This window comes from Nicotiana tomentosiformis, chromosome 2, assembly GCF_000390325.3.
Source record: "Nicotiana tomentosiformis chromosome 2, ASM39032v3, whole genome shotgun sequence".
NCBI classification, from domain to species: Eukaryota; Viridiplantae; Streptophyta; class Magnoliopsida; order Solanales; family Solanaceae; genus Nicotiana; species Nicotiana tomentosiformis.
The window spans coordinates 185,590,461-185,611,877 of NC_090813.1; the positions used below are offsets into that span (position 1 = coordinate 185,590,461).

A 21,417-nucleotide genomic window follows, 5' to 3' on the forward strand; every position below is an offset into this window, starting at 1 on the left:
ACTGCTTTATAATATTTGTTAGTTAATTAGTTGAAATATAAATCAAATCTTTATAGCTAGAAAATTATTTGAACATGTGTTTCTTTGCGATATTGAACAACTGTAGCTAAGCCTTAGTTCTCTGTGGGATTCAACATCCGAACTTGTAGACCGGATTATATTTCCAACGACCGCTTATCTTTTTTAGGACTAGAGTTGGGCGTGATCAGTAGTCCTCCACCATGTCCGTGAAAATTGCCATCATACACCTTTGAAAAATCACCGGTGCATTACACAAACCAAATGGCATCTGCCTGAAAGCAAAGTACCTAGGGACATGTAAAGGTTGTTTTCTCTTGATATTCCGGAGCAATGAGAATTTGGTTGTAATCCGAGTACTCATCAAGAAAGCAATAGAAAGCACGGCCGGCCAATCTATCGAACATTTGATCTAAGAAAGGAAGTGGGAAGTGATCCTTCCTTGTGACTTTGTGGAGCTTGCGATAGTCCATACACACCCTCCAACTGGTCACCGTTCTAGTAGGTATCAGCTCATTCTTGTCATTGGTGACCACCGTCATGCCCCCCTTCTTTAGAACACATTGAACCGGAGAAGTCCATGAACTATCAGAGATGTGTAGACAACCCCGGCATCCAACCATTTGATAATCTCATTCTTGACAACTTCTTGCATAGCCTCATTGAGTCTCCTTTGATGTTCAATATATGGTTTGGCTCCATCCTCCAACTTGATCTTATGCATGCAAAACGCGGGGCTTATCCCCCGAATATCCGCCAAGGTCCACCCAATAGCCTTCTTCCTCTTTTGTACCACCGCCAATGTGGAATCTACCTACACGTTAGTCAAACAAGAGGAAATAATAATCGGTAAAGTAGAATAAGGACCGAGAAATTCATACTGAAGATGTGGAGGCAATAGCTTCAACTCTAAGATAGGGGCTTTTCAATAGAAAGCTTTGTAGGAGGGGTTGTCCTATTTTCAAGATCCAAGGAGAATTTATGGGGTGCATAGTTGTATGATCCCAGTCCTTGCAAAGAGTTCATATATTCCATGAAGTCATCCATCTCGTCATCATAAAAGTTGAGCAAGACGGCCTCCAACATATCACCAACATTGATTGTAGCATTCGTTTCATCGACAATAACATCGATTACCAAGTCCACAAAAGAACACACCTCATTGCTATTTGGTTACCGCATGGACTTACACATATGGAATACCACTTTTTCATCACCCACCCGAAAAATGAGTTCTCCGGCTTCAACATCACAAAGAGCCTTACCCGTAGCAAGGAAAGGTATCTCAAGAATAATTGGCACTTCATAATCAACCTCACAATCTAGAATGACAAAATTTGCCGGGAGAATATGTTTATCAACATGAACCAAAACATCTTCAATCACACCCAAAGGCCTCTTCATGGTACGATCAGCCATTTGCAATCTCATAAAGGTGGGTCTTGGTTGCCCAATTCCCAAAGTTTTGAAAACTGAATAGGGCATCAAATTGATACTTTCCCCAAGATAACAAAGAGATTTAGCAAACTCGACACTTTTAATTATACAAGGAATCGTGGAAGCACCGGGATCCTCCAATTTAGGAGCCATTGAATGCACAATTGCAATCACTTGATGAGTGACTTTGATGATCTCAAAATTCATTGACCACTTCTTTGCCACAAGATCCTTCGTAAACTTTGCATAACCGGGCATTTGTTCCAAAGCTTCAACTAATGGCACATTGATTGAAAGACTCTTCATCATTTGAATAAACTTCTTGAATTGATTCTCACAATTTTTCTTGGCAAGTCTTTGAGGGTATGAAGGTAGAGGCTTAGGTAATGGTGCCTTAGCCTTTTACACTATCGGTTCTGGTATGTCAATAATGTGTTCCCTAGATGGGCTCACCTCCTCTTGAGTCTCTTCCATACTATCATCAATATCAATCCGAACTTCATCACTAGGTTGCACTACATTGTTCGGGATCTCTTCTTCTTGCATCAATTGATCATCATCAACAAGTTGCCTTCCACTTGAGGTGGGTGAATTCCCGCCTCTTCCACTTCTTATGATAACCACTATGGCATGCCTCGTGTTGTTACCACCCTTTGGGTTTATCACCGTGTCAGTTGGTAGTGCCCCCTTAGGACGAGAATTTAAAGCTTGAGAGATTTGCCCCATTTGAACTTCTAGGTTGCGGATTGATGTGTTGTGTAAGGAAAGTTGGGCATCCGAATCGGCATTCTTTTCCATCATTTACTTGAACATATTTTCAATACGCCCTATCTCATTGTTTGAAGAACTTGAACCATAGGAAGGATAAGAAGGTGGATTGCTTGGTTGTTGGTACATTGGGGTTTGAAAACCCGACCCCCAGTTGCCTTGATTGTTTCTCCACCCACCTTGATTATTGCCTTCCTAATTTCCTTGGTTGTTTTAACTCCAATTTCCTTGATTGTTGTTGTTATACCAATTCCTTTGATTGTTGCCTCCACTCCAATTTCCTTGATTGTTAGAATTTCAATTGCCTTGATTGTTTTGTGGTTGCCATTGTTGTTGGCTTGGGCCTTGGAAGTTGTTTCTTTGCCCTTGAAAATTATTCACATATTACACTTCCTCTTCTTGTTCATTATGGGAATCATCTTGCTAAAAGCCACCATCTTCTTGCACATAGTTCTCCACTCAATTTTGCACTTGTGGACCCTTGGTCCTTCTCATGTTCACCATCATGTTCATTCCTTCCATAGCATTGACTTGCTTTGGAGTTTGCACTTGATTTAGTTGGGCCTTTGCTAGTTGAGTCATGGTAGTTGTTAATTCGGCAATGGCTTGCCCATGGTCTTGCAATTCTTTGTGACGGTGGATCATATTCGGGTCACCTTGTGGAACATTGGCCCGGAATTGCCAAGCCGAAGACGTGTCCGCCATATCATCCAAAATCTCACATGCCTCCGCATAAGGCGTAGTCATAAAGTTCCCACTAGCTAGCTGATTCACTACACCTTGGTTGGTTGTGTTAATCCCACAATAGAAGGTTTGTTGAATCATGTTTTCCGTCATATCATTGTTGGGACATTCCTTGACCATCGTTCTATAGCTCTCCCATATCTCGTGTAGTGGTTCATTCGGCTCTTGCTTGAATGTCAAAATCTCATATCGAAGTGTAGCCATGTGTCCGGGAGAGAAAAACTTAGCAATGAACTTTTCCGCCAACTCATCCCAAGTGTGAATTGAATAGTTCGACAATCGTTCCAACCAATCTAAAGCTTTCCCTTGTAGAGAGAAGGGAAAATGCCTTAGCCTCAATGCATTCTCGGAGACATTCATTTGTTTTCTCCCCAACAAGTATCCACAAACCCCTTCAAATGTTTATAAGCATTTTATGTTGGAGCACCAGTGAAGAAACCTCATTGCTCAAGCAAACTGAGCATCACATTGGTGATTTGGAAGTTTCCCGCCCTAATACGGGGAGGGACTATTACACTAGCATAACCTTCGTTGGGCAATATCCGGTGTGGAGCCGCTCGTGGTGGAGGTGGGGGTGGAATGGGTACATTATCATGAGGTACTCGGCCTCTCTGATTAGCTTGTGGCTCATGAGGTACCTCATCTACTTGCTTGTCATCTGCATCTAAATCCCCCAAAAGGAAACTTTTCGAGCTCATTGTTCGCCATGGTTGTACCTAAGATTTCTCACACAAGTTAGTAACACGGAATAAAAAGAAGATATTCCAAAAACAAACCCAAATATACAGCTAACACCGTTTTAACTCCCCGGCAATGATGCCAAAAATTAATCCACGTCCAATACGCACTCAATAGTGAGTGGAAACGGTCGTTGGAAGAATAGTACCCAATAAGAATCGGGGTCGATTTTCACATGGAGTTACTATGGGTGTTAGGAGTACACACTTGATGAAAGCGAATGGAATAAATAAATTGCACTTCCAACAAAAGGTTTTGATTTCTAATTCTAATTTTACTCTAGCAATTATACACTAAGAAAAGAAATTAGAAGCGAATGATTATTTTTGATGTTTTTCATAATAGTTTAAAAGCCTAGGGATGTGATCGTAACCTAGGTATTCGCCTAATTGGTTAAATACGTTAACACTTGTTTTGTTGATTGGGGTGTATTATAGCTCTCAACTCTACGTTACCCACTCAATATATCTCGGTCAAAGAGTGATTTTGCCCAATTTAGATTTCTCAAGCCCAAATGGGTATCGAACAAAATAGTTGATATGAGCTCAAATCGGGTTCACACCATCCCTAGTTTGAACCTTTTAATTAGGCTAATCATACCCTCAATTATCCCAATTCCTTGTTAGCCAAGTTATCCTAGACTAGGTCCCTCTTTCTCAAGTAGAGACCAAGTCAAAAAGGTATGAATCAATGTTTACAACCATTAATTCTAAAATTAAAGCATAAACTAAGCTAAATAATCAACACCCAATCATAAACAAGCATTAAATTAGATACCCATAAGGTTTACACACTAAGTTGGGTCACAACCCTAGTAAGAATCTAGACACTCATAGTGAGAAATGAAAAAAACAAAGAATAAATGCTAATTAAACTCATAATCTAAGATTTAAATGGTAACATATGATGTTTAAATCCTTAAATAATCACAAACTTCCTAAAATGGCAAAATATAACGGCTACAACAGCTCAAACTTCGAAATTAGACCTAAAATGTGAATCTCGTCTATTTATAGTGGCCCACAATTCGCTGATAAAAATGCCCCTCGGGAGGTTCTGCGACTGCACAATTCCATGTGCGGTCCACATATTTCTTCATCTAGCAAGGTCTTGGATTCTGCAGCCGCACAGTTCTGGTCTACGGCTGCAAAGCATCATTTGTGGTCGTACATATCTTGTGTGGTCTACACTTCAGGCGAGGCTCAGGTCTTGGTCATTTGCACTCTCTGAAGTTTGAATCATTTGTTAGTGCAAACCTTGTTCTGCGGCCGCACAATTCATGTGCGGTCCGCACATTAGCTAGAACTCTGTTGAGCTCTTTCACTTGTCTTGCGGTCGCAGATGGAATTATGCGGTCCGCACTTTCTTCTGCGGCCGCAGAAATCCTTCTATGGACTGCACTTCTTAAGTTGTGTGCTCCTTCTTGCCTTGTGATTCGTAACACTCCTTTTTGAGTCAGATTTCATCATGAGAGCCCAAACTTCCAACATTCCTGCAATTTGCACACTTTCATTAGTTTGGGGAACATAAATCAATACTTTCGAACTAAAACAAAAGCAAAAAGGTACTAATAAGTAGTCAAATTACACACTTATCAGTCACCGACACACTATCCATATCATCAGGGGTAGGACTCCTCTCATGTCGAATCTTTTCTACCAAGTTAGGAGTTGACTCATTTCCACCGATATGGGTTTCATTAGTTGAACCACATTGTTGATTTCCATCATGGAGATTGTCCACGATCTCATTGTTGTAGTTTATTCCAACATTGAGCGAGTTGTTGATATCATTGTGTGCCATAACTGTAGTATGCTTAAAATAGAAAAAACCTTTAAAGCACGATAGTATAAGATGAACATATCAAAATAATACCATAATTGTCTATGCTCCACGGTGGGCGCCAAACTATTTACCCAACAAACAGTATAGTTGAATTTGTAATGTGGTTTATAGACATATAGATTAAATTTATCCGATAAAATAAAGTAATGAAGAACAAAGCGATTAAAATAAAGAGAATTGAGAAAAATACAAGCCTGGGCTTTAGAATGTTCCCATCGGGATCTAGAATAATTAGAAAATCTTGACAACACTTGTATATAGCTTGAGAGAAATAATTCTAGTCTTTTTCCATTGGTATTTCTTCCTCCCTTACAATAGAATGAAAGCCCCTATTTATACTAGAGCTATAGGGTGTACAGTCTACCATTTTGTCCCGACCAGAAATTTCCTACCGACGGGACCGTGATGGAGCCTATCATTTCACTTGCTAGGCAAGCCAACATTAGACAATCATTAAACCAATTCCTTATTTCTATTCAGTAAATAACAATAATTAACTAACATGAAATATAATAAGGGTGAAATATTATAAAACTGTATTACTTACTACTACCCCGATCTGGAGTCACAATTCACGAGCATTCTAGAATTTACTATAAGTAATAATCTGAAAGAAATACAACTGTCTGGATGAAAGAAAATAGTAGGACATAAAAGATAGATGGGGATTTCAAGGTCTGTGAACGCCGACAGATCTACCTTGAGTCTCCGGACAGCGGACCAATAGCAAAATCTCGATCAACCTCAGCCGATACCAAAATCTGCACAGAAAGTGCAGAGTGCAGCATCAGTACAACCGACCCCATGTACTGGTAAGTGTCGAGCCTAACCTCGGCGAAGTAGTGACGAGGCTAGGACAAGACACCCACATATAACCTGAACAATATAATCATGCTAGTGGCAACAACAGTAAATAAATAAATAATGCGAAAATAATGGGAAGGGGACATACAGTGGGGGAAATACAATATAAAGAGTGAGAATAATGAAAAGACAGAATTAAACTGAAAATCCTTAAATGAATTGAGCAAATAAAACAGCAAAGGAAAACTGCACGGCATCACCCTTCGTGCTTTTACTCTCAACCTCACCAAATAAATAAATAGAATGGCACGGTATCACCCTTCGTGCTTTTACTCTCAACCTCACCAAATAAATAAATAGAACGGCACGACATCACCCTTCGTGCATTAAACCTCTCATAATATACATGGCATCACCCTTCGTGCTTTACACTCTTTCTCACAATATAAATAATGCATGCACGACATCACCCTTCGTGCTTTACACTCCTCCTCACAAATCACAGAATCAATAACAACGGATAGATAGGAGTATAACAAAGAAACCAGTATTTTACCCATAATCAATAGCACAATGTAACCTCAACCTTGAATCATTATTCAAAAGTTACCAAATCTCAGTGAAACCAGATATAAGTCACCCAACATTTCAAATAACCCGCTAAGCATGGATAGTTGAATTTAAGGCTACAAAATAGACAAGAATAGAATTTCACTCGCATGCTATGACTCGACAACGAAGCATAGATGCTCGTCACCTCACATATACATCATATTTAACAACCAAACACGTAGCAAATAAACACATAATACCTATTCCCTCAAGCCAAAGTTAGACACGACACTTACCTCGATTCGCAGGCCACTCACTGCTCAAGTACCGCTTTTCCCTAGAATTCATCTCCAACTCACTCGTATCTAGTCATAAATAGCTTAATACCATCAATTATCGCTAAAGGAATCAACTTTAATGAATAATTACAGATTTTCCAAATTTTCTCAAAAAATGTCAAAAACCGACCCCGGGCCCGCTTGGTCCAAACTCGAGGTTCGAACCAACCCCCGTTTACCCATTCACCCCCGAGCCCGAATATGTCATTAGTTCCGAAATCCGACCCCAAATCGAGGTCTAAATTCCCAAATTTACAAAATCCCCAATTCTCCTAAAATCCCTAATTTCTACCCTTAAAGAACAAGATTTAGGCGTAGAAATCTAGTAGGTGTTGATGGAAATTGAAAGGAATGAGTTTAAGAACACGAACATTTGGTTTTGAATTCCCACTTCAAAAATCGCCCAAGGTTGAGCTCAAGTGAAGAAAATGTGAAATTTTGAACAATTCCCATCTTTGAAGTATGTTTTAAAACACTAGACAGGCCTTCATCGCGTTCGCGAGAGGCCTGTCGCGATCGCGATGCATAGCGACCTAAGGCCTTCGCGTTCGCGAGTCTTTCTACACGTTCGCGTAAGGCAGCTCCCCCCAAGCCTTCGTGTTCACGACCTAATGGACGCGTTCGCATAGAAGAACATGACCCCCCCCCCCCCCCCCCCCCAGGTCCCTTAACCTATCGCGTTCGCGGGAGACTGATCGCGTTCGCGAAGGGTACCACCCCCAATGCTTCGCGTTCGCGAAGAAGAAAATTCCCTTGCCCCTATTTTACCTTTTGCATTCGCAACACTATCTACGCAAACGCGAAGAAGGGCACACCAGAACAGCTGCAGCAGCAAAAATCTCAGATTTGCTAAGTGCAAATCACTCCGTAGCCTATCCGAAACTCACCCGAGCCCTTGGGGCTCCAAACCAAACATGCGCACAAGTCTAACGACATCATACGGACTTGCTCTTGCGATCAAATCGCCAAAATAACACCTAAAACTACGGATTTAGCATCAAAATCAATGAAATTCTCAAGAACACTTAAAGTTACTATTTTCTCAACCAAAGGTTCGAATCACGTCATTTAAACTCCGTTTCTCACCAAATTTCACAAACATAGTTCATATATTATAACAGACCTGTATCGTACTCCGGAACCAAAATACCCCGATACCATCAAAATCAAGCATTAAGCATATACTTTAAAACCATAAATTTTCTAAAATTCAAATTTAGTCAAAAATTCATTTCTCGGGCTATAGACCTCGAAATTCGATTCAGGGCATACGCCCAAGTCCCATAATTTGATACGGACCCACCGAGACTGTCAAAACACAAATCCGGGCTCGTTTAATACAAATGTTGACCGAAGTCAAATAAAATCAACTTTTTAAGGCATAAATTCTTGTTTTTATCAATTTTCAACATAAAACTTTTCGAAAACATGCCCGGACTGCACACGCAAATCGAGGAGGATAAATATAAGATTTTGTTTTGGCTTAAGAGCACAGATTCGAGGTCTAAAACAAAAGATGACCTTTTGGATCATCACATTCTCCACCTCTAAAACAACCGTTCATTCTCGAACGGACATAGAAAAGTACTTGGGCTGGTTAAAAGGTGGGGATATCTACTTCGCATATCGGACTCCGACTCCCAAGTAGCTGCCTTAATAGGCTGACCTCTCCACTGCACTCGAACTAAAGGATAACTCTTTGATCTCAACTGGCGAACTTGCCGGGCTAGAATTGCCACCGGCTCCTCCTCGTAAGTCAAATCCTTGTCCAACTGGACAGAGCTGAAATCTAACACATGGGACGGATCACCGTGATACTTTCGAAGCATGGACACATGGAATACCGGATGAACAGCTGCTAAACTAGGTGGCAACACAGGCCTGTAAGACACCTCTCCCACTCTCTCCAGAATCTCAAAAGGTCCGATATACCTAGGGCTCAACTTGCCCTTCTTTCCGAACCACATTACACCCTTCATGGGTGATACCCGAAGTAACACTCTCTCTCCGACCATGAATGCAACACCATGAACTCTACGGTCGGCATAACTCTTCTGCCTGGACTGAGCTGTGCGGAGTCGATCCTGAATAATCTTGACCTTATCCAAGGCATCCTATACTAAGTTTGTGCCCAACAACCGAGTCTCTCCTGGCTTGAACCACCCAACTGGCGACCGACAGCGCCTACCATATAATGCATCATAGGGAGCCATCTGAATGCTCGACTGGTAACTGTTGTTGTAGGCAAACTCTGCAAGGGGCAAGAACTGATCCCAAGAACCTCCAAAGTCTATGACACAAGCACAGAGCATATCCTCAAAGATCTGAATAGTATGCTCGGACTGCCCGTCCGTCTGAGGATGAAATGTTGTGCTCAACTCAACCCGCTTACCCAACTCATGTTGTACTGCCCTCCAAAAGTGCGAGGTAAACTGCATACCTCGATCAGAAATGATAGACACGGGCACACCGTGAAGGCGGACGATCTCCCGAATATAAATCTCTGCTAACCACTCCGAGGAATAGGTAACTGCCACAGGAATGAAGTGCATTGACTTAGTCAACCTATCCACAATAACCCACACGGCGTCGAACTTCCTCTGAGTCTGTGGGAGTCCAACAACAAAGTCCATAGTGATACGCTCCCACTTCCACTCAGGAATATCCATCTGCTGAAGCAAACCACCGGGTCTCTGATGCTCATATTTTACCTACTGACAATTCAAGCACCTAGCCACGTAAGCAACTATATCTTTCTTCATCCTCCTCCACCAATAATGCTACCGCAGGTCCTGGTACATCTTGGCAGTGCCCGGGTGAATAGAATACCGAGAACTGTGAGCCTCCTCAAGGATCAACTCACAAATCCCATTCACATTAGGCATACAAATACGACCCTGCATCCTCAAAACTCCGTCATCTCCAACAGTAACCTGCTTGGCACCACCGTGCCGCACTATGTCTCTAAGGACAAGTAAATGAGGATCGTCATCCTGCCGATCTCTGATGCGCTCAAACAAAGAAGACCGAGTAACTGTAAAAGCTAGGACACGGTTGGGCTCAGAAACATCTAACCTCACGAACTGGTTGGCCAGGGCCTGAACATCCAATGCTAGTGGTCTCTCACCAACTGGAATATAAGCAAGGCTGCCCATACTCACTGCTTTTCTGCTCAATGCATCGGCCACCACATTGGACTTTTCCAGATGGTACAATATAGTGATATCATAGTCTTTCAATAGCTCCAGCTACCTCCTCTGCCTCAAATTGAGTTCCTTCTGCTTGAACAAATACTGAAAGCTTCGATGATCAGTGAATACCTCACATGGCACACCGTAAAGATAGTGCCTCCAAATCTTCAGCGCGTGAACAATGGCTGCCAGCTCTAGATCATGAACAGGGTAATTCTTCTCGTGAACCTTCAGCTGCCGCGAAGCATATGCAATAACCTTGCCACCCTGCATTAACACCGCACCCAGACCAATACGAGATGCGTCATAATATACTGTATAAGATCCTGAACCTGTGGGTAACACCAATATCGGTGCCGTATTCAAAGCTGTCTTGAGCTTCTGAAATCTCGCTTCACACTCATCTAACCACTTGAACGGGGCACCCTTCTAGGTCAATTTGGTCAACGGGGCTGCTATGGATGAAAACCCCTCCACAAATCGACGGTAATAGCCCTCCAAACCCACGAAACTACGGATCTCTGTAGCTGATGTGGGTCTAGGACAGTTCTGAACTGCCTCAATCTTCTTAGGATCTACCTGAATACCCTCTGCTGATACAACGTGACCCAAGAAAGAAACTGAACTCAACCAAAACTCGTATTTTGAGAACTTAGCATATAACTGGTTGTCTCTCAGAGTCTGAAGAATGATCCGAAGGTATTGTTCATGCTCCTCTCGACTGTGAGAGTAGATCAAGATATCATCAATAAACACAACCACAAAGGAATCCAAGTAGGGATTGAACACTCGGTTCATCAAATCCATGAATACTGCTAGGGCATTTGTCAGCCCAAATGACATCACTAGAAACTTGAAATGCCTGTACCGAGTCCAAAAAGTTGTCTTAGGGACATCGGATGCCCTAATCCTCAACTGATGGTAGCCAGATCTCAAATCAATCTTTGAAAACACCTGGGCACCCTGAAGCTGATCAAATAAATCATTAATCCTCGGCAATGGATACTAGTTTTTGATAGTGACTTTATAAAACTCCCGATAATCTATACACATCCTCATCGATCCATCTTTCTTCTTCAAAAACAACACAGGTGCACCCCAGGGTGAGACACTAGGTCTAATGAAGCCCTTATCAAGCAAATCTTGCAACTGATCCTTCAATTCTTTCAACTCTAGCGGGGCCATGCGGTATGGGGGAATGGAAATGGGTTGAGTGCCCGGAGCCAAATCAATGCAGAAATCAATATCCCTGTCGGGTGGCATCCCCGGCAGGTCTGCAGGAAACACCTCTGGAAACTTATGAACAACCGTCATTGAATCCATGGAAGGAACCTCCGCACTAGAATCGCGGACATAAGCCAAATAAGCTAGACACCCCTTCTCAACCATATGACGGGCCTTCACATAAGAGATAACCCTGCTGGCAGAATGGCCAAGATTCCCTCTCCAATCTAATCGAGGCAACCCCTGCAAGGCTAAGGTCACCGTCTTGGCGTGACAATCTAATATAGCATGATAAGGTGACAGCTAGTCCATACCCAATATGACATCAAAATCAACCATATCGAGAAGTAGAAGATCTACACGAGTCTCAAGACTCCCAATGGTGACCACACACGAACGATAAACACGATCTACAATAATATCATCCCCCACTGGTGTGGACACATACACAGGAGCACTCAAAGAATCACGGGGCACAACCAAATAGGAAGCAAAATAGGATGACACATAGGAGTAAGTAGATCCCGGGTCAAATAGATTTGAAGCATCTCTACTGCAAACTGAAATAGTACCTGTGATAACAGCGTCAGATGACTCAGCCTCAGGCCTGGCTGGGAAACCATAACACCGGGGCTGGGCCCTACCACCCTGAACTACGTCCCTGGGATGGCCTCTAACTGGCTGGTCTCCACCTCTAACGGCCTGAACTCCACCTCTAACAGTCTGGCCTTTACCTCTAACTGCCTGACCCCTGCCTCTGGCTGGCTGAGCAGGTGGTGCAGCAACTGGTGCCAGAACCATGGCATGAGAACTCTGATACTGTGAGTTGCCCATTGCCCGAGGGCAAAATCTAGCAATGTGCCTTGGATCACCACAAGTATAACATAACCTCGGCTGCTGTAACTGCTGACCCTGAAACTGACCCTGTCGACCTGAATAACCACTCTGATAACTCTGGAGTGGAGGTGGACTAATAGGAGCTGGTGGTGCACTGTAGGCTAGCTGGTCGGAATAATGCATCTGAGGGACACGACTACCTGAGGCACCGTGGGATGCCTGGAGCGCTGAATGAAATGGCCTGGGAGGATGGCCTCTACCAAAAGTACTCCTGCATCTAGATGAGGCACCGCTGAACTCACCGTAATGACGATGTCTTTTGTCAGACCCCTGACCTCCCTGAGTAAGAACCATTTCGGCTCGTCTGGCGAAATTAGCAGCCGCCTGAAAAAAAATCTCACTCCCAGTCTCCTTAGCCATCTGCAATCTGATAGGCTGAGCAAGTCCATCAATAAACCTCCTCACCTCTCTCTCTCTCTCTCTCTTTACCCTCTCTCTCTCTCTCGGTGGGAAGCAGAAGAATAGCATGACGGGCCAAATCCACAAAACGGGTCTCATACTGAGTAACAGTCATAATGCCCTACTAGAGATGCTCAAACTGAAGGCGATGCTCCTCTCTCGATGTGATAGGTAGAAACTTCTCTATGAAGAGCTGAGAGAACTGGTCCCAAGTAAGAGCAGGCGACCCAGCTGGTCTGGTCAACAAGTAATCTCTCCACCATTTCTTGGCGGAACCAGTCATCTGAAATACAGCAAAATCGACCCATTAGTCTCCACTATACCCATGTTCTGTAGAACCTCGTGACAGCTGTCAAGATACTCCTAGGGATCCTCTGAAGGAGCACCACTAAAGTGAACAGGAAAGAGCTTGATAAACCTGTCCAATCTCCATAAAGCCTCAGAAGACATAGCTGGCCCATCTCCGACCTGTGCCGCAATAACCGGCTGAACTAATCCGACTGGCTGAGCTGCTAGAGCCTGATATTGGGGAGCTATCTGTTCCAGAGCAGGAGTGGTGGGAGTCTGGGCTCCTCCTCCTGCCTGAGAGACTGTTGGTGCCATGGAAAATGCGTCGGTCTGGGCCATACTATCCATAAGGCCCACCAAACGGACCAAAGCGTCCTGAAGTACTGGGGTGGCAATGAACCCCTCCGGAACCTGAGTTGGTCCGATAGGAACAGTCTGGACTGGAACCTCCTCGTCAAGCTCTATCTGAGGCTCCACTGCTGGGGTTGTTACTCATGCTCTAGGCTAAGCCCTGCCCCTGCCTCGGCCTCTGGCATGGCTTCGGCCTCGACCTCTGCCCCATGTAGGAGCTGCCACTGGAGGCCCTGGTTGCTGCTCAGCTGAGGAAGCGGTACGTGTTCTCTCCATATGCGAGAGAATAAGAGTAGAAGAGTTCAATCAGTATTGAGAAAGCAAAATCGCACGACAGAGAAGAATAGAAGTGAAACTTGTTCCTAAACTTCATAGCCTCTAGAAGATAAGCACAGACGTCTCCGTACCGATCCTCCAGACTCTACTAAGCTTGCTCGTGAATCGTGAGACCTAGGCAACCTAGTGCTCTGATACCAACTGTCACGACCCGAAATTTTCCACCGACGGGACCGTGATGGCGCCTAACATTTCACTTGCTAGGCAAGCCAACGTTAGAGAATTATTAAACCAATTCCTTATTTCCATTCAGTAAATAACAATAATTAACTAAGATGAAATATAATAAGTGTGGATTATTATAAAACTGTATTAATTACTACCACCCGGATCTGGAGACACAATTCATGAGCATTCTAGAATTTACTACAAGTAATAGTCTGAAAGAAGTACAACTGTCTGAATGAAAGAAAACAGTAGGACATAAAAGATAGACCGGGACTTCAAGGTCTGTGAACACCGACAGATCTACCTTGGGTCTTCGGACAGCGGACCAATAGTAAAATCTCGATCAACCTGAACCGGTACCAAAATCTGCATAGAAAGTACAGAGTGTAGCATCAGTACAACCGACCCCATGTACTGGTAAGTGTCGAGCCTAACCTCGGCGAAGTAGTGACGAGGCTAGGACAAGACACCCACATATAACCTAAACAGTATAATCATGCTAGTGGCAACAACAGTAAATAAATAAATAACGCAAAAATAATGGGAAGGGGACATACAGTGGGGGAAATACAATATAAAGAGTGAGAATAATGAAAAGACAGAATTAAACCGAAAATCCTTAAATGAATTGAGCAAATAAAACAGCAAAGGAAAACTGCACGGCATCACCCTTTGTGCTTTTACTCTCAACCTCACCAAATAAATAAATAAAACGGCACGGTATCACCCTTCGTGCTTTTACTCTCAACCTCACCAAATAAATAAATAGAACGGCACGACATCACCATTCGTGCATTAAACCTCTCATAATATACACGGCATCACCCTTCATGCTTTACACTCTTCCTCACAATATAAATAATGCATGCATGACATTACCCTTCGTGCTTTACACTCCTCCTCACAAATCGCAGAATCAATAACAACGGATAGATAGGAGTATCACAAAGAAACCAGTATTTTACCCATAATCAATAGCACAATGTAACCTCAACCTTGAATCATTATTCGAAAGTTACCAAATCTCAGTGAAACCAAATATATGTGACCCAACATTTCAAATAACCCGCTAAGCATGGATAGTTGAATTTAAGGCTACAAAATAGACAAGAATAGAATTTCACTCGCATGCTATGACTCGACAACGATGCATAGATGCTCGTCACCTCACCTATACATCGTATTTAACAACCAAACACGTAGCAAATAAACACATAATACCTATTTCCTCAAGCCAAAGTTAGACACGACACTTACCTCGATTCGCAGGCCACTCACTGCTCAAGTACCACTTTTTCCCTAGAATTCACCTCCAACTCACTCGTATCTAGTCACAAATAGCTTAATACCATCAATTATCGCTAAAGGAATCAACTTTAATGAATAACTACAAATTTCCCAAATTTTCTCAAAAAAAGTCAAAAACCAACCCCGGGGCCGCTTGTTTTAAACTCGAGGTTCGGACCAACCTCCGTTTACCCATTCACCCCCGAGCCCGAATATGTCATTAGTTCCGGAATCCGACCCCAAATCGAGGTCTAAATTCCCAAATTTACAAAATCCCCAATTCTCCTAAAATCCCTAATTTCTTCCCTTAAAGAACAAGATTTAGGCGTAGAAATCTAGTAGGTGTTGATGGAAATTGAAAGGAATGAGTTTAAGAACACGAATATTTGGTTTTGAATTCCCACTTCAAAAATCGCCCAAGGTTGAGCTCAAGTGAAGAAAATGTGAAATTTTGAACAATTCCCATCTTTGAAGTATGGTTTAAAACATTGGATAGGCCTTCATCGTGTTCGCGAGAGGCCTGTCGCGATCGCAATGCACAGCGGCCTAAGGCCTTCACGTTCGCGAGCCTTTCTACGCGTTCGCGTAAGGCAGCTCCTCCCAAGCCTTCGCGTTCACGACCCAGTGGACGCGTTCGCGTAGAAGAACACTTAGACTATCGCGTTCGCGGGAGACTGATCGCGTTCGCGAAGGGCATCACCCCCAATGCTTTGCGTTCGTGAAGAAGAAAATTCCCTTGCCCCCATTTTACCTTTCGCGTTCGCCACACTACCTACGCGAAAGCGAAGAAGGGCACACCAGAACAGCTGCTGCAGCAAAAATCTCAGATTTTCTAAGTGCAAATCACCCCGTAGCCTATCTGAAACTCACCCGAGCCCTCGGGGCTCCAAGCCAAACATGCGCACAAGTCTAACAATATCATACAGACTTGCTCGTGCTATCAAATTACCAAAATAACACTTAAAACTACGGATTTAGCATCAAAATCAATGAAATTCTCTAGAACACTTAAAGTTACTATTTTCTCAACCGAAGGTCCGAATCACGTCATTTAAACTCCGTTTCTCACCAAATTTCACAGTCATAGTTCAAATATTATAACGGACCTGTACCAGCTTCTGAACCAAAATACGGGCCCGATACCATCAAAATCAAGCATTAAGCATATACTTTAAAACCATAAATTTTTTGAAATTCAATTTTAGTCAAAAATTTATTTCTCGGGCAATGGACCTCGAAATTCGATTCCGGGCATACGCCCAAATCCCATAATTCGATACGGACCCACCGGGACCGTCAAAATATGGATTCGAACCCGTTTACCAAAAATATTGACCGAAGTCAAATAAAATTAACTTTTTAAGGCATAAATTCTTGTTTTCATCAATTTTCAACATAAAGCTATTCGGAAACATGCCCGGATTGTGCATGCAAATCGAGGAGGATAAATATATGATTTTGTTTTGGCTTAAGAGCGCAGATTAGAGGTCTAAAATATAAGATGACCTTTTGGGTCATCACACATTTATGCCCGATTAATTGACGATATTAATTGACGAGCGCAAAACACATACTTAAATTGTGCTCACTAGTCAAAGATAGTATAGTATAATTATCATCTCCGCAAGGATTGGATTTAAACAGTATTATCGTAGTTTGTAGCTCGATTGCTATCCAGGAGGATCAATAATAGAGATACAATTAAGAATTGAAATTAAATAAGAACCTAAACTATTGACTAATGACAATCTCAACAAAGGTAAGCAAGGAGGTTATCAATGGGAGAAAATATGGGTTGATAGGATAGATGCAAGATAATTGTTCGAGATCTAACTCTAGATAATTCACTTCTAATGTCCAAATAAGTCTCTCGAATTCACTTAATTATCAATACAAATGTTTAGTAGAAATGCCTCTATCGATTTAGTCTCAACCTCACAATATGAACCAATTTAAGCTCGGTAAAGATATGCAAGAATTCGTAATGAATTTGTCTTTAAGAGAACCTCTTTCGATTATCCTCCTGACTAGGTTTAATCAAGGATTCAACTAGCCTCTTTATTACTTAGAAGAATCTATGAACTCAACCAACAATATAGTGCAAAGATATCACGAGTTATGCCTCTTTCGATTACAAGAATAAGTGAACATAGATGCAATAATTAAATCTTCCAAAAATAATTCAAATACATAAAAATAGAGTTATAATCCACAAACAACCATCAATATACCAAATCCATCAAAATCCAAAAGGTTCTACTCCTTAGACATGGAGAAGTTCTTCACAAATGAAATAAAAGCAGAGAAAAACATAAATACAATCCAAACTTGGATCTTGAGTGAGGAAGGAATGATGAAATCCTTGTGCTTGTGTTCTTCAAACTCCTCCTTAGCCTCCTTGGCCTCCCTAGGTCAAAATCTGTCCAAAAGTCTGTCAAAAATGGTGTTTTGGGGCATTTAATCCGCCCCCAAAATAAATCCCGGACGAAACTACCCTTTCTTAGCAAACTATGACTTTTCCCGGACAGAATATATGTGATCGCGCACCTGGTCGCGCACTTGGTCGCGCATTTTGCACATTATTTTCTCCCAAGTGCGCGCACCTGGGTGGTAAGTTGGAAATTTGGGAAAACGTAAAACATGAAAGTTGTAGCCCTTTTAAATAGTTTTCCAATGATATATTGTGGAGCAAAAACAGAGTTCCGAGACGTTATGTGCATTTTACTGGACACTGCGTAATATGCCCGCTCGATTCTTCCTTTCGTTCCACTATCATCCGTTGATCCCCGAACTCGATCCCGAGTTAATCCTTGGGCTTTTACTCAGACTTCAAAACTCCAAAATAGCATGAATTGATACCACAACATCTACATAGCTCGGAATCACTCCTACAGGGCATAAAACACACAATAAGTGCAAAACACGCCTAATTAAAGCTCAACATAAGTAAAGTGCAGTGAATTAGAGTGATATAAGCGACTAAAATACGGGATCATAGCCTACCATCAACACCCTACACTTAAATCATTGCTCGTCCTCGAGCAATCAAACTACACTTCACATAGACATGACCTTTTTAAGCAACTCTCCTAACTCATCACACTAAGAATATTCGAGCAGATTAAGCACAAGACTGTAACATCCTCGCCTCAAGAGTTGACTCAACAACACCACACATTTTTCACAACCTGCTCACTTACTCTAATACAGAGGTCAATGACATTACCATTCCTTCATGATTCAAGTGCCCTCACACAAGAATAGAGAGTAGTTCCACAAACAATAAAGTTCAAGAACAATTAGGAACTCAAGATAGGAAGAATTCGCTCACTCTCAGAACAGCATTCATGTGCAACAATAAATGTACCATAAGCTTGCCCGTAGTGTACTACTCTACTAATTGAGCTTATTCAGTCAAGGATCAAGTAGGACTTTAATTGGTTGTAATGTAGGCAGGTAGGATACATTTGGATATATTGACTACACCTCCCTAAGCACTTTAATACATACAATTGACCGTTCAAAATCCCACACTTATGTCAAACCATATCTCCACCTTCACATCAATATACATTAACTCCCTACTTCTTTAAGCACAATTACATCAAGTAACCACTATCAAGGAAATTTTTCACAATCATACACTTATATTTGTTTCCTTTCTTTTTCAATTCAAGTGGCTCTTTCTTTTTCAAAATAGTGCACCTTTCTCCTTATTCAATAGTTCCACTCAAAAGCCAAACCAACCACCCCACACTTTAACTTTTACAAAGTTCATACAATTTTAAGTGCTCACGAGAGGTAAATGGTTCAAATAGATAGTCAATTCAAAAGAATGGGTAAGGCTTGTAACGTGGTTGCCAAAAAAACAAGATTATAGGCTCAAAGAGGTTTACTATGATACATAACAATTTGGTGGGTAAACTATATAGATGGCTCAACAAAGAAACGCCTAGATCACTTCCAAGACTGAACAAACTACTATTTCGCTTTACGGACACACGGGGCAAGTTCTAGACAACAAATGCAATGCACAGAATACACGAAATCTTACACACACATGGCACATAACTCAATCAGGATCGGACTCATCAAGACACTCTAATAAAAGTAGTTAAGCAAAGTTAAGATCGTACAATTTAAGGTGCTTATACAAGAGTTAAAAATTGAGCCTAAGCGTCATAACTAAAGCACTTATTATTCTCAAGGCATAATGAAGTCAAGAGATATTGCTTTCATTTAAAATCACTGCACAAGGTTTCCTACTCCTAAAAAAAATTAACTACACCTGATTCAAACAAAACCCTTGGAAAAGAACCGCGGCACAAAGAAAAACCAAGGAGAATTTATTATACTACCTAAGAAAAATAATAATATATATATATATATATATATATATATATATATATATATATATATATATATATATATATATATATATATTCGACTTTAAAAATTTCAATCAAAAGAAACGAAAACACACATAAGAAACAAAAACAAACATTTATTTATATATTTACATCCCACCCCACACTTTAAATTGTGGCATGTCCCCATGACACACAAATAAAAAGCAAGAGGTAAAGAAAACTTCCCTGGACTTTTTTCATTTCCGAGAACTTGTGAACTCCACCCCTAATTCGAAATGCATTTTTCGATTTCGCTCCTCAGGATTCTTTATGGAGCTCATCAGGCCAAAGTCCTTTAGGGATTTTTTAAAGACCCGCTTTTTTCTTTCTTTCTTAGACTCATTTTAAGCGGTGGATTGTTCTTGTATGATTATCCTCAACTTGTTTCTGCATTCATTCACAAGATTAATCCGTACATATTCCTGTAAATCACCAAAAATAAAATTCACATGATCAAGGTTAGAATAAGAAAATGAAGAAGAAGGATCATGTGAGTGTTCCTATGGTATGTCCAAGACCATTTGTTCCTCATTCTCTTCTAATAAAAATGTGGTTGTGGATAGGTGGATGGGGATTTGAACTCTTCTTTTATTGATGCACAATCAACCCAAACCTCATCTTCAATTATCTCAGTTGAAAAAGAGTCCTCTTGCAGATTGGAAAACTCTCTATGTAGATGTTCATCATCTTGGTTAGGCTCAATTTCACATGGTATCTCTTCCATATATTCACCATCATAATGCAATGAGCTTTCTGAAAGTATACTTATTATTTGACTCATTTGAATTGTTAGGTTGTTAATGGTTTCATCATCTTGTGTAAATCTCTCTTCCACCTTATTAATGAACTTATACATAAGCTCTTCTAAACTACCATTCTCAGCTTGAGGTGGTTGTTTTACTTCGCTTTCATTCCATCATAATAAATGTATTCATCCTAACCAGAGTCAGAATTGTAACCATATGAATACCCATACATGTATGGACTAGAAACAGAGTGAGAGTTTTCAAAATATGAAACATAGGAAGAATACCTACCTGCTTGACAATTAACCCATAGATGATTTCCACCGCATTTAAAACACATAGCAGACCGTTGACAATGTTCAGCTGCTAACTCTTCAACCGTTTTCTTAGGTTGGTTGTACTCTATCTTTACAATATTTAGAGTTCAGTATCAAGAATATGCTCTTCAAGATTTCTTCAACAAAAGAAATCTTGAAGAGAAGTTAACATAACAAAACTAAAAATAAGAGAAAGAAAAGAAAATATAAAAACTAATTCCCAGATTAGCACTACAAACTATGTCAAACACTATTGATTGCCAATCCCCGGCAACGTCGCCAAAATTTGACGAGCGCAAAACACACACTTAAATTGTGCTCGCTAGTCAAAGATAGTATAGTATAATTATCGTCTCCACATGGATTGGATTTAAACAATATTATCGTAGTTTTTGCAGCTCGATTGTTATCCAGGAGGATCAACAATAGAGATTTATACAATTAAGGATTGAAATTAAATAAGAACCTAAACTATTGACTAATGACAATCTCAACAAAGGTAAGTAAGGAGGTTATCAATGGGAGAAAATATGGGTTGATAGGATAGGTGCAAGATAATT

General features: G+C 41.3%; 1 protein-coding gene across 1 annotated transcript; it reads right to left on the reverse strand.

The window, feature by feature from the left end:
- Positions 1 to 734: 734 nt before the first annotated feature.
- On the reverse strand, positions 735 to 1,761 carry LOC138906245 (uncharacterized). Its single transcript, XM_070194777.1, has 2 exons — positions 1,284 to 1,761; positions 735 to 832 (listed from the first exon to the last, which is right to left on the reverse strand). The coding sequence occupies exons 1-2, from the start codon at positions 1,759 to 1,761 to the stop codon at positions 735 to 737; spliced, it is 576 nt and encodes a 191-aa protein (XP_070050878.1).
- Between the last annotated feature and the right edge of the window lie 19,656 nt (positions 1,762 to 21,417).